At 40.6% G+C, this 17,136-nt stretch overlaps 1 protein-coding gene across 1 annotated transcript in view; it reads left to right on the top strand.

Annotated features, from left to right (window-relative positions):
- CSMD1 (CUB and Sushi multiple domains 1) overlaps positions 1-17,136 on the top strand; it is a gene marked incomplete at its 5' end in the record, with an annotated part of 1,822,885 nt that overhangs the window by 1,206,793 nt on the left and 598,956 nt on the right. Inside the window, one exon of the mRNA XM_082444064.1 lies at positions 11,186-11,263. Within this exon, the coding sequence (XP_082300190.1) occupies positions 11,186-11,263 (78 nt within the window). The remainder of the gene's footprint in view (positions 1-11,185; positions 11,264-17,136) is intronic.

The following is a 17,136-nucleotide window of genomic DNA, read 5'->3' as shown; positions in this document are numbered from 1 at the left end:
CACAATATTTTTATTAATCTGGAAATAATTGCTGTCTCTACTAGGTTATTTCGTTGGTTTATGGATTCACTTGCTATTGGCTTATTGATGATAGGCACATGCCAATTTCTCTGTTGGAAATTAAGGTGATAGGACATGGTCCTAATTCCTTGGGGACGGTACTCAGGGAGTTAACAACTTCTTCCCCAAGACCAAGCTGTGATTAAAGGCTCAAAATTTTCAGCCCCACTCCACCTCCTCCAGAGAGGGGAGTGAGCTGGAAAAGGAGTTAAGCGTCCATCATGCCTACAAGATGAAGCCTCCATAAAATCTCAGTAGTATGGGGTTCAGAGGCTTAGCAAACATATCCACATTGGGAGGGTGACCCCAAGTCCACGGGTGCAGAGGTCCTGTGCTGGAGACCCTCCCAGACCTTGCCCTGTGATATCTCTTTATCTGACTGTTCATCTTTATCATACTCTTTAATTAACTGCTAACGTAAGTAGGTGTTTCCCTGAGTTCTGTGAGACACTCTAGCAAATTAATCAAACCCGAGGAGGGGGTCCTTGGAACCTCTGATCTATAGCTGTTCATTCAGGAGCACCGGTGACAACCTGGACTTGGGACTGGCATGTGAAGTGTGTGTGTGTGTGTGTGTGTGTGTGTGTGTGTGTGTGTGTGTGTGTGGCAGTCCTGCAGGACTGAACCCTTGACCTGTGGGATCTGACACTGTCTCCAGGTGGATAGTGTCAGAAATGAGTTAAATCCTAGGACACCCAGCTGCTGTCACAGAGTTTGTGACCAGAAGTGAAGAGTTTCGTGTGAGTGGTAAAGGAGACTCAGAGGAAGGCAGGAGCGCGGGGAAGAACTGGCAGCAATATGTATTTAATGCATAGTGTTCGTCCAGTCCGAGGACCAGAGTGTGTCCTGTGTGAATGGTCTTCAACCTTCCCTAACAGTCCTGCCCAGAAGCTCGCTTTTCACTATGCACAGAGCGTCTTGTGCATCCGTAGTGATACTCCTGCAAGTCATCCTTATATTTCAGAAGAAAACGCTGGAGTTAATTCTCTCAAAGTCTGCCTTGTCATAAGCCATAGAGGGAAGATTGGAACTCTGCTCTGAATTAAATACTGACTTTCCTTTATTCTGCATTATCTGCCTAGAATAAGAATGAGAAAATAGAATATCAGAAGCCTTAAAATTCAAGCCCTTTACTTAATCGATGAGACAAAAAGCAAGGCTGTGGCTCAAGATTTCGGGAAATTTCAGAAGTGAGACTGGAGCTCAGACCTCCGGGCTTCCTGGACAGACCTCCCCCCGACCAACCCCCGCTGAACCTGACCTTGTTATGAAACAGTTGCCCAGGCTGCAAGGTGAATGGATTCTGGTAGCCTGACTGGGAAAACTGGGAAACTTCAGGAGGAAATCTTTTCACACATAAAATACAGACGAGAAGAGTGTGTTAAGGGAAAAAGACAGTCTTTATTGGAATGTGTGGATTATCTGAGATGATTGTTTACAAGCCTCTAATACTTCCTGTACCTCAATACAGGGGAGATGGTGAAGGGGAAAAGTTGTTTTGGGGGCACCTCACCCCTTTGTTCCCCTTCTCCCTTTCCCCCAAATTTCTCCAGTTGGTGCCCCCCTTCTCCCCTCTCTTGTCTCTTGGTGCCCTCCACCCCCTATTTTGGAGGAAAGTGCCTGAAAGAAAGTGTGTGGAGTAACCCCATGAATCACTACAAAGCTAAGTAAGAAATCTTTTAATCCCAACGCGTCCCCCGTTAAATCCTGAATGTTCTTATCTCTGACAACTTAAATCACAGGGAAACATTGTTTCACTGGAGTCCATGATTTTTTAAGCACATGGGGACAAATAAAGTTAATTGCCTTCCTTCCAATAAAGCCTGTTACTGTAATTACCCATTAAATTAGCAAAGAATGCAATAGCCAAGGGTGTGCGGGTGTCCCACACTAACCCTTCAGACTACTCAGACATGAGTATCCATGCGTTAATCATAACTCCACGCATGAAAGCTTTTTCCTTCAATTCGATAGTGCTGTTAAGTGACATCAGACGAAAACATTCTGATAGCCAGGAACAGGGAGTTATCAACAACAAAACTGTTAATACTGTGAAGCATAATAAATACATATTCGTGACATTTCAGATGCAAAAGATCCCTTTTAACCCCAAGCTTGAAAAGAGGACGGTTTTCTCAACCGAAGAACGGACACTGGCTGATTTAAGAATCAAAAGGAAATTTGATAATCTACTTACTAAAACTCGGTTGTCAGTTTTTCTCAAGGGTCCACGTTCCAGGACATCCGATAACCTCATGAAAAATGTAGGAATTCCTGAGCGAGGCTAAGCCTACAAGGGAGCTGCTGGAAGAGTAACCTAGCAAAGACAAGACAACAATTATTTCTAGATTTAAAAAAAGTTTTTTTGCAGTAACAATTAAACCTCATAAAATAATGTACAGCAGCGCTCCCCACCCCTGGCCCTCGGTTTCACTTTCCCAGGTTTCAGTTACCGGAGGGCAACCTCGGTCCCAAAACACTAAGCGGAAAAATGCCAGAAGTCAACAGTAGAGAAGTTGTAAATTTCACGCTGGTCGGAGTCGCGCGTGAGGAAATCTCGCGAGGTCAGCTGCGTGAGGAAATCTCGCGAGGTCAGCTGGTTCGCGCTGTGAACGAGACTCGTCTTGTAGTGCCGCTGGTCCAACCGTCAGTAGCTTAGCTGCCACTCGTTTGTCAGACGGGCTGCCGCGGTACCGCGTGACCCTCGTTTTACTGAAGAATGGCCCCAAAGCCCAGGAGGAGTGACGCTGGCCGCTGGAATGTGCCCAAGGGAAGCCGGGAGGCGCTTCCTTTCAGGGAAAGTTCTCGAATGAGAAGAAAAAGACTCGCCTGCTGAGGTGGCTAGGAGCTCGGGTAAGAGCCTTTTGCCGGGGACACTGTGACGGAGGAAAAAGAAGCCCGCGTTGGTTTTGCTCTCACACCTCCAAGTGCCGAAGTTACGCCACAGCGCGTGACCGGTGCGTAGTCGCGACGGGCAAGGCATTGAATCCGTCGAGTCAGCTAGTGTGAGGGCGAGAGAGGCCGCAGGCGCATGACTGTTAGCGCGACCGGTGGTTCTCGTTGTTCTCGCGTGTGTGATGCGTTGTTGGCGCTCGTCTCTGACTCGGCCCGATTTAGGGTTTAACCTTGGTGTCGGGCGCGTGCGCAGGAGAAAACGTGGAATTTCTGGGTCCGCTCCCCTCTGCGGCTTCGGGGAGCCCTTGGGGGCCTCGGAACAGCCGTGTCCCCGCTGCATAAGGAGGGGCGGCTCTGTAGACCACGGGACAATACGTTATAGGAGAGTTTATCTCACAGAACGAGGGAATAAGCACCTTACTTGTTTGAAATGCGGATAAAAGTGAGGTGGCATTTTTCAGTTATCAAATTGGTAACTGTTTTCTTTTACATGCTGTATAAAATTGATAGCCAACAAGGACCTACTTACTGTACAGCGCAGGGAACTCTACTCAGTATTTTGTAATAACCTGTAAGGGAAAAAAATCTGGAAAAGAACATGTATACGTCTTACATTCTCTCTCTCTCTCTCTCTGAATCTCTTTGCTGTACAAAGAAACTAACAACACTGTAAGTCAGCTATACTTCAAAAAAATTTTTTTAATTAAAAACATAAAACAACGTTGGCAAAGGCGATACAGTCAAGATATTATATTCAACTGGTGAGGAGAATGGATACAGTTTCCTAAAAATCAGTTTAGCACTATGTGTTAAGACCTTGAGCAAAGAATCCTAACTCTGGCCCTTTTTTTTCCATGAAACTGATCAGAGTTTAATGATGTGTTGGAAGCTGTTTGGTATCACATACAACTGCAAGAAGTAAGAAAAAGGCTAATATCTAAGAGTAAAGGAATTAAATATATTGTGACCAATCCATTAAAAGTGTTTTTCAAAAGTATTCAGTGACCTCAATATCTGATTAAAAATTGGGAATTCCCTGGTGGTCCAGTGGTTAGGACGTGGCACTTTCACTGCTGGGGCCTGGGTTCAATCCCTGGTTGGGGACTAAGATCCCTCAAGCCTCGGGGGGGAAAAAAGATATATATATATATATGCATACACACACTATCTAATGAGAAATATGTAATAAGCAAAAATGCTCAAAACAGTCATAAAAGCAGAATAAAAATACATTACAGTCTTATTTTTATTCTGTAAATATCATATATGTGTCTTTACCGAAATGTCCTATTAACTTATATGTGCAATATACATAGGGTTGGAAGTAAATACATAAAAAATGATGATAGCAGCAGTCATCTCTAGGTGATGGGTTTATTCAGTCAGTTATTTTTGTTTTTTTCTTGATAATTTTTAGGTTTTCCCAAGTTTTCTACAATGTCCATATACTACTACAATCATAATAAAAGAATTCAATAGAAAAGGAAAACACACTCAATGGTATGTGACTCAGTACATAGTTTTTGTTGTAACAGGATGAATATTAATAAATATTTAACCCATGTTTAAGCAGCTAACATACACGTTCATTCAACGATTTGTTAGATAATGGTTTGAAGTGTCAATTAAATTCTGATTTAAAAAAATGTGGTATGATAAGACATGTTTACTAATATATAGTTACATAAGTATTGTATAACGCAATAACAAACTGTTTACAACAAGAAAATTTTAAAACAAGTGGTATCATTTATAAAGGAGACAGCATCTCCTCCTCGTAAAGCGATCAGGTTCTAGAATCAGACCCCCAGCTCCAGGACAGCTCTTCCACCTTAAGCCCTGTAACCTAGGATAAATTATTTAACCTCTTTGTAACTCATTTTTTTCTCCATAATAAACACCATAAATCTTATAACTTTGCGGTGGAATTAAACAGGATGTATATAAAGCACCTTGCAGAGTGTCAAATACATAGTAATTTTAAAAATTACTACTCATTAATAATATTGTAATATTAATGATATTTTATTAGATGATTATAATACTTCTATTGGATCTTGGTCAAGGGAGTACATGGAAAGTTTAAAAATATGGCGATAAATACCAAAGCATCACAGGACGACGCTCAGATTTACGAACAAGGAGTGACCATTGAATCAGAGGAGAACCGGAGCGTGTGGGGTCTGGACGTGGGGGGAGGGGACCTCACATCACAGACAAAGGGAACTGGAGGACTGACCACAAGATCTAGCAACGGAGGTGACAGCTCACCTTGATAGGGCTGTTTTCAGGTTCAGGAGAGAATGGGAAGAGATCAAAGAAAATGATTCACTGGAGGAATTTCCTCTCACTGCTCCCAGGAGAGGAGAGAAAAGGGCCAGGCAGCTCTGGGGAGTATGGGCAGGAAAGAGTTCTGTCTGTTTGTTCGCTGCTTGCATGCTTGCCTTTTTGCTTGTTTGTTTTGTCTCGGTTCTTAAAGATGGGAAGTGAAACATGTTTGTATAATAATGGGATTGATCAAGCAGAAAAGAAAGAATGATTGTGAGGAAGGAGGAAAATGATGGCATCATGTTATTGAGGTGATGAGCCCCAGTGCAGAGGTGGAGGCTCTGGTTTTAGGTGGGAATGGCTCCGTCATCCACGATAACAACCATATAAGGTCATATGATTAAACTGATTTTTATCAGCATCAACATGAGCTATGCATTTATATAATTAACAGAGAATAGGAAAGTGGGTCCATACTGAAATATTTAGTGATTCTTAGGGATTCTTAGAGATACTTTGATACAGTTTAAAAAAATCTTTAAATATGTGTTAAAAATATAAAGTGATATGAATTTTGATGACTTCGTCAATATAAAACACATAAAATCTAATGAAGAAATGTTAGACGATTTAAGTAAGGGTTGCTATAATTGGATCTATTAATGAAGCAAATTAATATTTTGAAAGCATTTCTAAAATATTATGGTGTAAATGCTTAGAAAAAAAGTAAGCCTTACAGTAAGTGAAAGAATGCAAACCACTGGGATTCCTCAAAATATATTATTTACAAATCATTTATTTTTCTCTTCAAAATGAAAAAGATTAACAAAAATCTCTGAGATAATCCAGAAGTTTAGATTTTTTTTCCCCAATAATAAAGGAAAACAAAATATTTTCCAAACAACACATGAACCAAAAATATTTTTCTGAAATATTTTGTTTTCCTAATTCAAGAATAAGGTAACATAAATAATGGAATTTGAATTATCATATCTGCTAAGATGACAATATAAAAGGACAGTGTATTGATAAATACAAAAGATTAATAGCTTATGGACTATAATTGCTTACCAAATTTAATAGAAAGCTATTGATTAAATAATTATAAGACTAAGTTAGATAACAAGAACATTTCTAACAATAAGAAAGCTCAATAGATTAATTTATGTATGTTATATACATAAATATTTTACACATTATTTTATATATAATAAATGTAAAATATTTATACAACAGTAATATATATAATATGTAAAACATTTAATATATAACATATATTAAATATATAGTGTGTAATATGTAAAAATACATAACATATAAATGAAATATAAAATAAATGTGAAAGTATATATATGTGTGTGTGTGCACGCACCTGTATAGTAAGCTCTCTCAACTCAAAGGATTTCCAAGGATTTCACTATTATTGCTATCAATAATTGTGAACATTCTTTTCACGTGCCACTTGAAGGGAATTTTTTAGCCTGGAGAAGTATTAATAAAATCACGATAATCCTCTGAGTTAATAATAAGTCCAAAAAAAGGGCTTCTATTTTAAATTCCAAACCCTGATTTCTTCAGTTTGTCAGTAGTTGGTGTATATATTTGAAACAATTTCCTCTGTGGTTTGTGAGGTTTCTCAATGGTGTCCGTCCCTGTATTTAGTAAATTAAGTTTGTTTGAAACAATTTTGCATTTTATTTGTTTATTTGGAATTTTCTGAGCTCCTCATTATGGGTAAACTATGGTGTTAGACATTGAATTCTATCATCTGGTACAGGAATTTCCAAGGACACCAGAGGCAGATGGTAGGATTGGGTTTCCTGAGAGAAGTCTGATGTGTGTGGAAGATCACAGTGAACTCTGACTTCTTGCCTCTGGGGCCGGGGGAGGGAGCTGGGAGGGTCCAAGGAGCAGGCTGAGCTTAATTAGGGGTCAGTCATGGACATTCTCCCTGGAAAGGACAGAAAGTAGCTGTATGTAGCTGAGTGAAGCTAACATCCACCAGGGAACTTTTTTTTTTTTTTCTTCAGTACGATGGTGTTGTACTGCTGTAGATTCTCCCCTCCTCTGAGTTCTAACTTGTTTCAAGTTAACACATCCTCTTTCTGGACAGCCCTGGTTCTTGGCAATGTTGTGAAGAAAAGGAAGGGACCCTCCTCAAAGGGTCTTTCCCCTCATCACCTCCCTGAAGCCCCTCCTGTCCTCCATCCAGAGTCCTCCTCCTTCCCCCCCCTCAGGGCTGGGCAGAGAGATTTCCATGTTCAAGGAAAGATGCAGCAGATGAGGGATGGGTGTGTGGGGGGGTAGAAATAGTACCAGCTTGCCATTATGTTGGTGCAATGGTTATAAAATGGCTCCATAGCAAAGATCAATACCTCTGTCTAATCATATCTGACCCTGAGTCTTCCTCTTAGTCCACTGGTGAACATCCGGCATCTGCCACTGTCTGGGTCCTCCCATTTTCTACACCACGCTGCAGCACCCCACCACACACACACCTCATTCCGTAGCATCCCAAGACGTCCTCTCAGGTAGGATGCTCCCCATCACAGGAGTGCTCCTTGGTCCTCTTCTCCTGGACATCCATCGAGAGGCCATCCCTCAGCTTGACCACAGGCCCCATCAGAGATGGCCCCTGCCTCACCCTCAGTACCTTGTGACCAGTTTCCAAACATCAGATGCCCTGCGTCCATGGCTTACCTGTAGCTGTCATGCATCTCAGCACTGGTGAAAGCCGCCATCTCCCCACCTGGTCCTGAACCTGCTCAAATGCCAGCCCCTCCCCTTGCTTCTGAAGCAACTTCCTATAATTCCCTCCTTTGGGGAGGTTTTCTTCAATGCCTCCTTTGACAAGGAAAGGAATTGTCAACACCAACGTGAGGAAATTGCTTCTCTCCTTGAATTCAAAAGCTTGGGTTTTGGGAGGAAGGTGGGAAATGGGAGAGAATCAGCTTTTATTTTGTTAGTGCAGAGAGAAAAGAAATAGCAGAGTCAATAGACTGTCCTGGCAGTTTAACCCTGGTGATGCTGCAATGATTTGAATTCCAGGCACAGAGCTCTTCGGCGTTTTCAGCTTCTTTCCAGGTGTCGGGATCCTACAGTCTCTACCTCCATGCCTTCCATTGTCAAGTGGGCAGAATACAATGAAGGGTGTTGGGTTCTGAGTGGGAAGATTTGAATCCAAATCCCACATCTTACTCCCTATGTCCTCTCAACAAATCTGTGAACCTTGATTTCCTAATGTGAGTAAGGATCTTCATAATACCTACTTCAGTGGGTTGTGGAAAGAGTTAAATACCATGGTGTGTTTGAAGATGCTTACTTAAATATAAGGTAGTGTACAAATGTCAGATAAGGTAGTGTACAGAGGCCAGATGGGAAGTGGGATGAGGGCCTTGAGAGGTAGAGCCACAGACACGTGGTACCCAGAGGGTCAGAAAATTCAGTGACCAGGGGAAGGGATGGGGAGAGGGAACAAATGTCCAGTAACATCAGCGATGGAAGGACAATCTCTCCTCTGGGGAAGCCATGTGAATGCAAGTGATCCAAAAATAGCAACAAACACTGTCGTGTACAGAGCCCACAACATCCAGGGTCTGTTCCTAAATATGGTGCATTCATTATAGTGCAGGGAACACATATCTGTTCCCCTGCATTTGATATCAGCATGCCCATTGTATTAGTCAGGGCTGTTTTGAGAACCAGAACCAATAGGATGATATATATCATACCATCCTATATAAGAAATATAAGAAGTTGTCTCTCACAATTATGGAGGTTGAGAAGTCCCAAGATTTCAGGGTGGGTCAGTAAGCTGGAGACCAAGAGAGCTAATGGTGTGGTTCTAGTTCAAAGGCTGGCAGGACCAAGACCCGGGAAAAGCCAACGTTTCAGTTTGAATCTGAAGGCAGGAAAAAAAATTAATATCCCACTATGAAGGCAGTCAGACAAAGATAAATACTGGATGATTTTACTTTTATGTGAGTCTAAAAAACAAAACAAACGAACAAATGTAGTGAAACAGAAACATTGTCAAAGACACAGAGAACAAACTGGTGGTCGCCAAAGAAGAGGGCTTGAGGGAGAGAAATAGGCGAGGGAGATTAGGAGGCACAAACTTCGAATTACAAAATAAGTGAGTGACAGGGATGAAATGTACAGTATGGAGAATATAGTTCAGTAATTATGTAGCATCTTTGTACGGTGACAGATGGTAACTAGACTTATCGTGCTGACCATTTTGAAATGTACAGAAATATCAAATCACTGTGTTGTACACCAGGAACTGACATAGTGTTTTAGGTCAGTTATACTTCAAAAAACAAGCAAAGAAAAACAAACTTATAGGAAAAGAGATGAGATTTGCATTTATCAGAGGCGAGGGGTGGAGGGAGGGGGAATTAGTTGAAGGCAGTCAAAAGGTACAAATTTACAGTTATAAAATAAGTGCTAGGGATGTAATGTATAACTTGATAAATATAATTAACACTGCTGTATGTTATATATGAAAGTTAAGAAAATAAATCCTAAGAGTTCTCATCACAAGAAAGAAATTTTGTTCTTTTTCTTTTATTTTGTATCAATATGAGATGATGGATGTTTACTAAACATATTGTGGTAATTATTTCATTATACATGTAAGTCAAATCATTGTGCCGTACACCTTGAACTTACGCAGTGCTGTATGTACATTATATCTCAATAAAATTGGAAGGAAAAAAAGCAATAATAATTGAAAAAAAATTATAACCCAGTGTGAAGGCAGTCAGGCCTGAAGAATTCTCTTCTGCCAGGAAAGTGTCAGCTTTGTGTTCTATTCTGGTCTTCAGCTGATTAGATAAGGCCCACCCCCATGGAGGGAGGGCAATCTGCTCTACTCAGTCTGTGGATTTAAAACTTAATCTCATCCAAAAACCACCTTCACAGAAGCACCCAGGAAAACATTTGACAAGATATCTAGGCACTTTGGACCCCAGTCAAGTAGACATAAAAAGTAACCATCACACTCCTTTTGCAGATAAATTAACAGGCTCTGAGTTAAGTAACTTACACAGGCCACATAGCTACCAAGTTGTGAGCAAAGATTTGAGCCCAGGTCTTCACGCTACTCTAGGTCCATATATGTAAATCATATGTAAATATGTAAATCAGAAATCTTTAAATTAAAATATTTAATTTTAATAAAGATATGATAATTTTAATATTCAAAACAGAAATTTTTAAATTAAAATATTATTATCTATTTTCTTCCCACAAATGACTTCCCACTTTTTTTCCCCAGAAATGACCACAAAAGTGGAACTTCGTAAAATATTTAATGCAGAACCTAGTAAAGTCAAGAAACTTAAAGCCTGAGAACTATGACTTTAGAAACCAATGTCATACATTTTTTATATTGCTTGTAGGTTACGAGGGTCTGTAAGTACTGGTGTTCTTAGCATTTAATCACCCACACTTAGAACATTTCCTCCTACTAGCTTCCCATTGATGGATATTTGTTAAACTTTGAGTGATTAAATGACTAGATGAGTGAATGAATGAATAAATTTCATTTTTCTTCAAAATTTTTCATGTATGTAGCAAATTTAGAAAACTCTAGTCACTGCATGTAAGTTGAGAGAGCAGTCTGCTGGGTCATTTGGCGAAATGATAATGATTTGTAGAATTTGCCATCGCTGGTAGTAAGCAGCTTTGGGTGTAGATGGTAATCTTACTACATACTATTTTTAGCTTCTGACACTGCTATCATAAGATATGATCTTGCTGGTTGATAGACTTGCATTAATTATTCACAGGCTCTTGTACTTCATTTGCTTTGCATCATTCACCCCTTAGAATACGTCTCATATTCCAGGGGTTGGTAAGAAAGCAGTTATGACTGGAAATGCTGTGAAGATAGAACGCAATTTTATGATATCTCTCTGAGTCGTACCTAATAATGGTTTTATTTTGTTTCTTCCAGTGAAAAAGGCGATTGAATTGAAGTCAAGAGGAGTCAAGATGCTTCCCAGCAAGGACAGTAGCCATAAAAACTCCGTCTGTAAGTCCTCTTTCTTTCTGTATGAGGATTGATATGTCCATTAGAGGGAGCGGTTCCGGAGAGGTAATTCTATAAACTGCCTTTCCCACTTCATCTCGTTCTGCTTTCCTACCTTCAAAGTATTTGCTGGGAGAGAGAATCTACACTGGGTATTCATTTTATCTCCTAAATGCATCTCAAACCCGTCTTTGCTCTCTACCCTCATCAGTCACTGAGATTGGACCTTCCAGATTTCTCTGTTAAACAGCGGTTCCACTCTCAGGTGTTTTGATCCCAGTTTCTCTTTCCATTCTAGTATATACCACACATACCAGATTGATCTTCGGGGCACAGGAGTCTTGTCTTGTCACTCTCCTTCCTTAACACCCTTCACCATGATTTAGCCAAAAGGACCAGTAGACTGCTAGAAGTGTCCTCGCCGCCTTCCTTGCGTGCAGAAGCCCAGGTGGTCTTAGAGCCTCACCATTGGAACCCTTTCCTGACTTCTCCAGGCACAGTTAGCTGTTTCCTCCTATTCCCCGAGTCCTGTGTTCTTAACCTCTGCATTTTGTCACAGTTTCACTATGGGTTTGCCTGTCCTGCTCACTGCAGATTCGAAGGCTCCATTGAGATTCTCAAGTGGGTTTATTTCCAGGGTGGTTCTTTCCCCTGCATCATGTTCTTTTTAAAATTTTCAGCCTCTTGGGGTACCTTTTCTGTTCATTCCTGGTGACCTCGTCTTGTGGTGTTCCCGCTGACCTGCTCTCGTGGTGAAGAATCCCAGTGGTTGGGATCTATGTATTTTATTTGGTTTGCCACTACTAGCAGTTGGTACAGGCAGGACGCTTGAGGTCGTTTGGAGCAACCTCAGTTCAACCAACTCTACTTTTACCTGCGTGATATATTGGGCTTGTGTGTGAGGCTTTATCCATGACAAATATCACATTAAAACTAAAAAGCAAATACAAACAACAATAATAATCATTTAAAAATCACATTGTAGATTGACCTACCTCTGCTTTCTTAATATCCCTATTTTATGGCTTCCTAGTGATTGCCTGTGTAACGACAGTCCATCGACTCTGTGTAATGACCCTGTCCTCTGGCACTTGGGGAGGACAGAGAGGTAAACCCAGACCCCTAGGATGTAGGCTTCAGACACAGGTGTGTCTTAGACATTTTGAGATAATATAGACTGGGTGATTTAAATTTATTTCTCATAGTTCAGGAGGCTGGGAAGTCCAAGATCAAGGTGCTGGTCGACTCAGTGTCTGATGAGGACTCACTTCCTAACACAGACAGCAGTCTGTCTTCTCATTGTGTCTTCATAAGGTGGAGAGAGGGAGAGATCACCTTTTCGGTATCTTATAAGGGCACTCACCCCATTAATAAGGTCTCTACCCTCATGACCTATCATCTCCCAAAGGACCCACCTCCACATACCATCACCTTGGAGGTCCAGGTTTCAAGATATGAATTTTGGGGACACACACAGTCTATTCAAGGGGGATGCTCCAGTCTCTGACTGCAATTCAGGCCCTTAGGTCTCACACATATACACAAATCAACCTGTAAATGCACTTCCTGTTTTCATTGTACTTCTTGTTGGATAATCATGGGCAGTATTGTTCAAATTAAACTGGACTTATAAATAGTGAAGGACAAAACTACTGGAGGACAGAAAGAAAGGAGGTCATTCTTTTAAAATAAAGTTTTAATATTTTGTTCTCGTTAGTTTGGAATGTTCAATAGAGTGGGGGATGTGGTATGTATCGTTATTTTGAAATTTATATTTTATGGATAAAAACCTTGCAGAAATGATCCACAGTAACATAGGTGAACCCTTACCTCAAATCAGTATAAGGTCTGATAGCAGTCAAGTAGACATCAAATTTATCTGCTAGTGTAACATTCAGGCAGAAGTTTTTTTTATAAAAAGAATATGTGTGGGTCCTTATCTGAACACAAATTGACAAATGAGTCATAACTCATTGGTGTTAGAAAGTGTTCTGTCCTTTCTCCCAACAGTATTAAACTATTTTTTTGTTAGACTTGAAAATTAATCATTAGAGGAAATGAGGAATGCCTTCTAAGATCAGCAGTGTAATAAATGGTAAAATGTTATTTGTGCAGAAGATGTGGCTGAGGAAACTAAATTAAGTGCTTCATAGAGAAAAGGACATAGGCTTTGAAGCTAGAGAGACAAGGATTCAATAGTTGTAAAAGTATGTATCGTATTCAAGTCCAAGTTTCATCATTTATAAGAGTAAAATGGTAATGATTCTTTTTGAGTAGATGAAGCAAAGTATTTGTAAATTGCTTGTTCCAGTATACAGTATATAGTGGGCATTCCACCAGCCATACCCATTACGAACTTTCCATACACAAACAGGAGACATAAAGACTGTATTCACAGTAGGTCAACCAAGGATCTAAACAGCCGGGATCTTACTTGCTGGAGGAGGAGGTAAGATCCAGAGCATTGACTTGTTTTCTAAGATCTTAGGAAATAGTTTGGTTCCTCATAGGAGGTGAGCCCAGAACACAGGCCCCTGAAGCCTCACCCAGGACACAGCCTTCACCTAGGAAGTGGTGAACCCCTTACCGTTTTGATGGGGTGTGAGAGGGAAAATGCAGGTGATGCATATATTTTATACATGTGGTGACACTTGCTGCGGATGTGTCAGTTACTGACACTATTATTAAATCATTTATACACAGATTAGCTAATTTATTTACATTCAGTATTTATATTAAATGTGGTGCCTTTGGTATTGGCCTCGTTATTTTTCACGCCATTCAATAAACTGTAGTTTCTGTATTTCTGGTTTACCCTGAGAGCTGGGTTTCTCTTGGAGACCACAGCCTCTGCTGTTCTCAAGGTTAAATTCAAGCATACAGGCCTCTCTGGCACAGGATGCGTAACTGCCCTGAGCCTCAGTTCCTCCACCTGAGGGTTTGGAAAAGGATATAACAAAATACTCAAAAAATGCCTAGTGTAGGGTCTGACAGCCTCTGTTAGCTATCATCCCACCTCACTTGTGTGGATCTCTATTTTGGTAGTTTTCATTGTATATAGACGTTTTTAATTTATGAGTCTTCTTCTTGAGATGCCTCACAGAGTAAGAAATTTGACAGCAAAGGCTGTGTAATTATCCCTTTACCCCCTAATCTAAGACTGTGTCTGCTACCAAGCACCAGTGAGGAGCTTATTTAATTACAACCTGACAGGAATGGATGACGGTAACAACTGTCCTCTTTTTTAAAAAAATTTTTATTTTATATTGGCGTATAGTTGACTAGCAATGTTGTGTTAGTTTCGGGTGTGCAACAAAGTGACTAAGTTATATATATACATGTATCTATTCTTTTTCAAATTCTTTTCCCATTTAGGTTATTACAGAGTATTGAGCAGAGTTCCCTGTGATATACAGTAGGTCCTGGTTGTTTATTTTAAATATAGTAGTGTGTATGTGTCAATCCCAAACTCTCAATCTATCCCTCCCCGTCTCTGTTTACAATAGCCAAGACATGGAGGCAACCTAAATGTCCATTGACAGGTGAATGAATAAAGAAGATGTGGTACATATATATACAATGGAATATTACTCAGCTGTTAAAAAGAATGAAATAATGCCATTTGCAGCAGCATGGATGGGCCTGGAGATTATCATACTACGTGAAGTAAGCCAGACAGAGAAAGACAAATATCATATGATATCACTTATATGTGGAAACTAAAAAAAAAAATAGCTGTCCTCTTGTGGTTGTGAGTTGTGTTCTGCCAGTAAGAAGCCCCAGCAGACGATTGGAGGGAAGCATGATTGTGAGGTCCGGGTATTTATCACTCTTGCAAAATCCCCTCAAGCTGGCTGTGCTCGAAGGTGCAGAGGCCAAAGGTCACAGCTCCTTTCAAAGGGGTTGACCCTACAGTGGTCTTTCCCTCTGGCTTTCAGGGCTCATTTTCTCCCCTGTTGCTTCCAGCCCAGGGGGTGATAAGAGCTTGACTGTTACCTTGTTCCAAGTGTCTACACTACCCCTGGTGGCATCTCTAGGTGTATTCAGATACAAGCAGCCCCTTTGTAAGGAATACTGGTGTACATTACTCTCCTCGAGGGTGGCAGTTATTTCCTGTTGGGACCCTGTTTAAGATGATGGAAAGCGGTCAAGATTCTGGTGAACCACTGAGGGCAAACTCTACCCAAAGATCCAGATGGTTAAAAACAAAGCACTAGACCAGGCAAGGAGCCATGCCTTCCTGCAATTTCAGACGAAGCTTGGTTAACTCCTCCTGACAGTCCCCTGAGCATCAGGAGGGAATCTAGGAAGTGCTGGGAAAAGAGCTGGAGGCCCTGGACAGGGGGAGGGAAGGATTTCACAGACCACCAGAAGGAACTCCTAGTTTAGTGATGGAAGACTGCTAGGATCACAGCAGTTAGGTCATTCCAGTGCTGAATTGAGGGAATATGTATCGTGTGTTATAAGGGGAAAGAAAGGATTTTGTGACTAGTACATTAAAAAAGTTTATACCAATATACAGTAGCTGGTACATAGATTAAAAAACAAGCTCTTCATTGTTCTATTTGAAGGATAGGTGGTGCCTGTATCACACGGTCCCGGATTCCAGCCTATTCTCAGCATGTCTCCCCATTTTCTCCCTAGATCTGCTTTGGTTTATACGTTTGGTCCACAATGAGCCGCTTGAAAGCTGAGTTCTCTGGGAAGTGCTTCTTGTCTGACACCCACACTGAATTACACACCTCCTCATCCTCTGATAGCCCAGGCTAGCCAGCACTTAGCAAGTATTTACTGATTAAATAAATGAAGGAAAAATATCCATATTGTGGAGCAAAAGCCCTACAGATTTTCTCTTTTACTCCTCTCAGTGGGATCTGATGAATCCTTTGTGAATTTTGCCCTGGAATCACTAAGTCAATCAGTTCCTCCATCCTGCCCTGATTTCATGTTACCAGTTAACCCTTAGCAATTCACTTTAGTCCTTAACATGCATCAACTTAACCACATAGAGTGGAGTGATGTGAAAGGCTGTGGAGATATTTCAACTCATCTATACAGTGAGGGTGATTTCCGACATTAATTCTTAGAATGAAATGACTTACGAGTTGGGTTTTTTCATCAGTCTCATTCATTACTGATTGATGATGTTTTCAGGAAAACCCAAAGATAATTAAGGTATTAATTCTGCATAATGCTCTAAATTTCTCATTATTTAAAGCTTTAATGGATTGAAGCATAATTGGGCAACATGCAGCAGGAAGGGCACCTGGAATAAATTCAGTCGACACCTCCCCATCTTCCTTGCATCACTGAGTGATGGAAGGCTTCTCGTTATTCTGGGATTGGAACCTCTCGATAACATAGGATTGTTAAATTGCCATCCTTTTTAAATGGTGGTAACTGTGGATGACTTTCTTCCTCTTCTCCTTGACATTCTCCTCCACAGAATACAATGTTAGCAACCTAAGTGTGAGAGTCAGGAAGGTAGGTAATCCATTACTGCCCTTCTAACTCCAAAATGTAAAAATCTGTAGGGAGAAGGGCAAGCAAAAACCTTGGTTGTTATTTTCCGGCTAGAGATTGTTCTCCCCATGTAAAATTAAAGACCAATGGCTTTACAAATTCAATAGTGATTTGTTGTAACTCACTCAGATAAATTGATGGCACAGTGGTGTATTGAGCATTTGCAGTTACAACAGTTTATACCCAAGCAGGATAGGACATTGGGTTCAGAGTCATTATTTAATGTAAAGCCAAGTTAAACATTGTGGAAAAATGGAAAAGTATAATGCATTGTCTTATAAACCCTTGGGAAAAAACAACAACAGACCATTATGAAATAAATGACCCTAAGATTCTTCTACTTTTGACTATAA

Source organism: Balaenoptera physalus, assembly GCF_965194825.1.
Source record: "Balaenoptera physalus genome assembly, chromosome: 21".
NCBI classification, from domain to species: domain Eukaryota; kingdom Metazoa; phylum Chordata; class Mammalia; order Artiodactyla; family Balaenopteridae; genus Balaenoptera; species Balaenoptera physalus.
The sequence above is the reverse complement of the archived record's forward strand: the minus strand, read 5'-3'. Positions and strand labels throughout refer to the sequence as shown.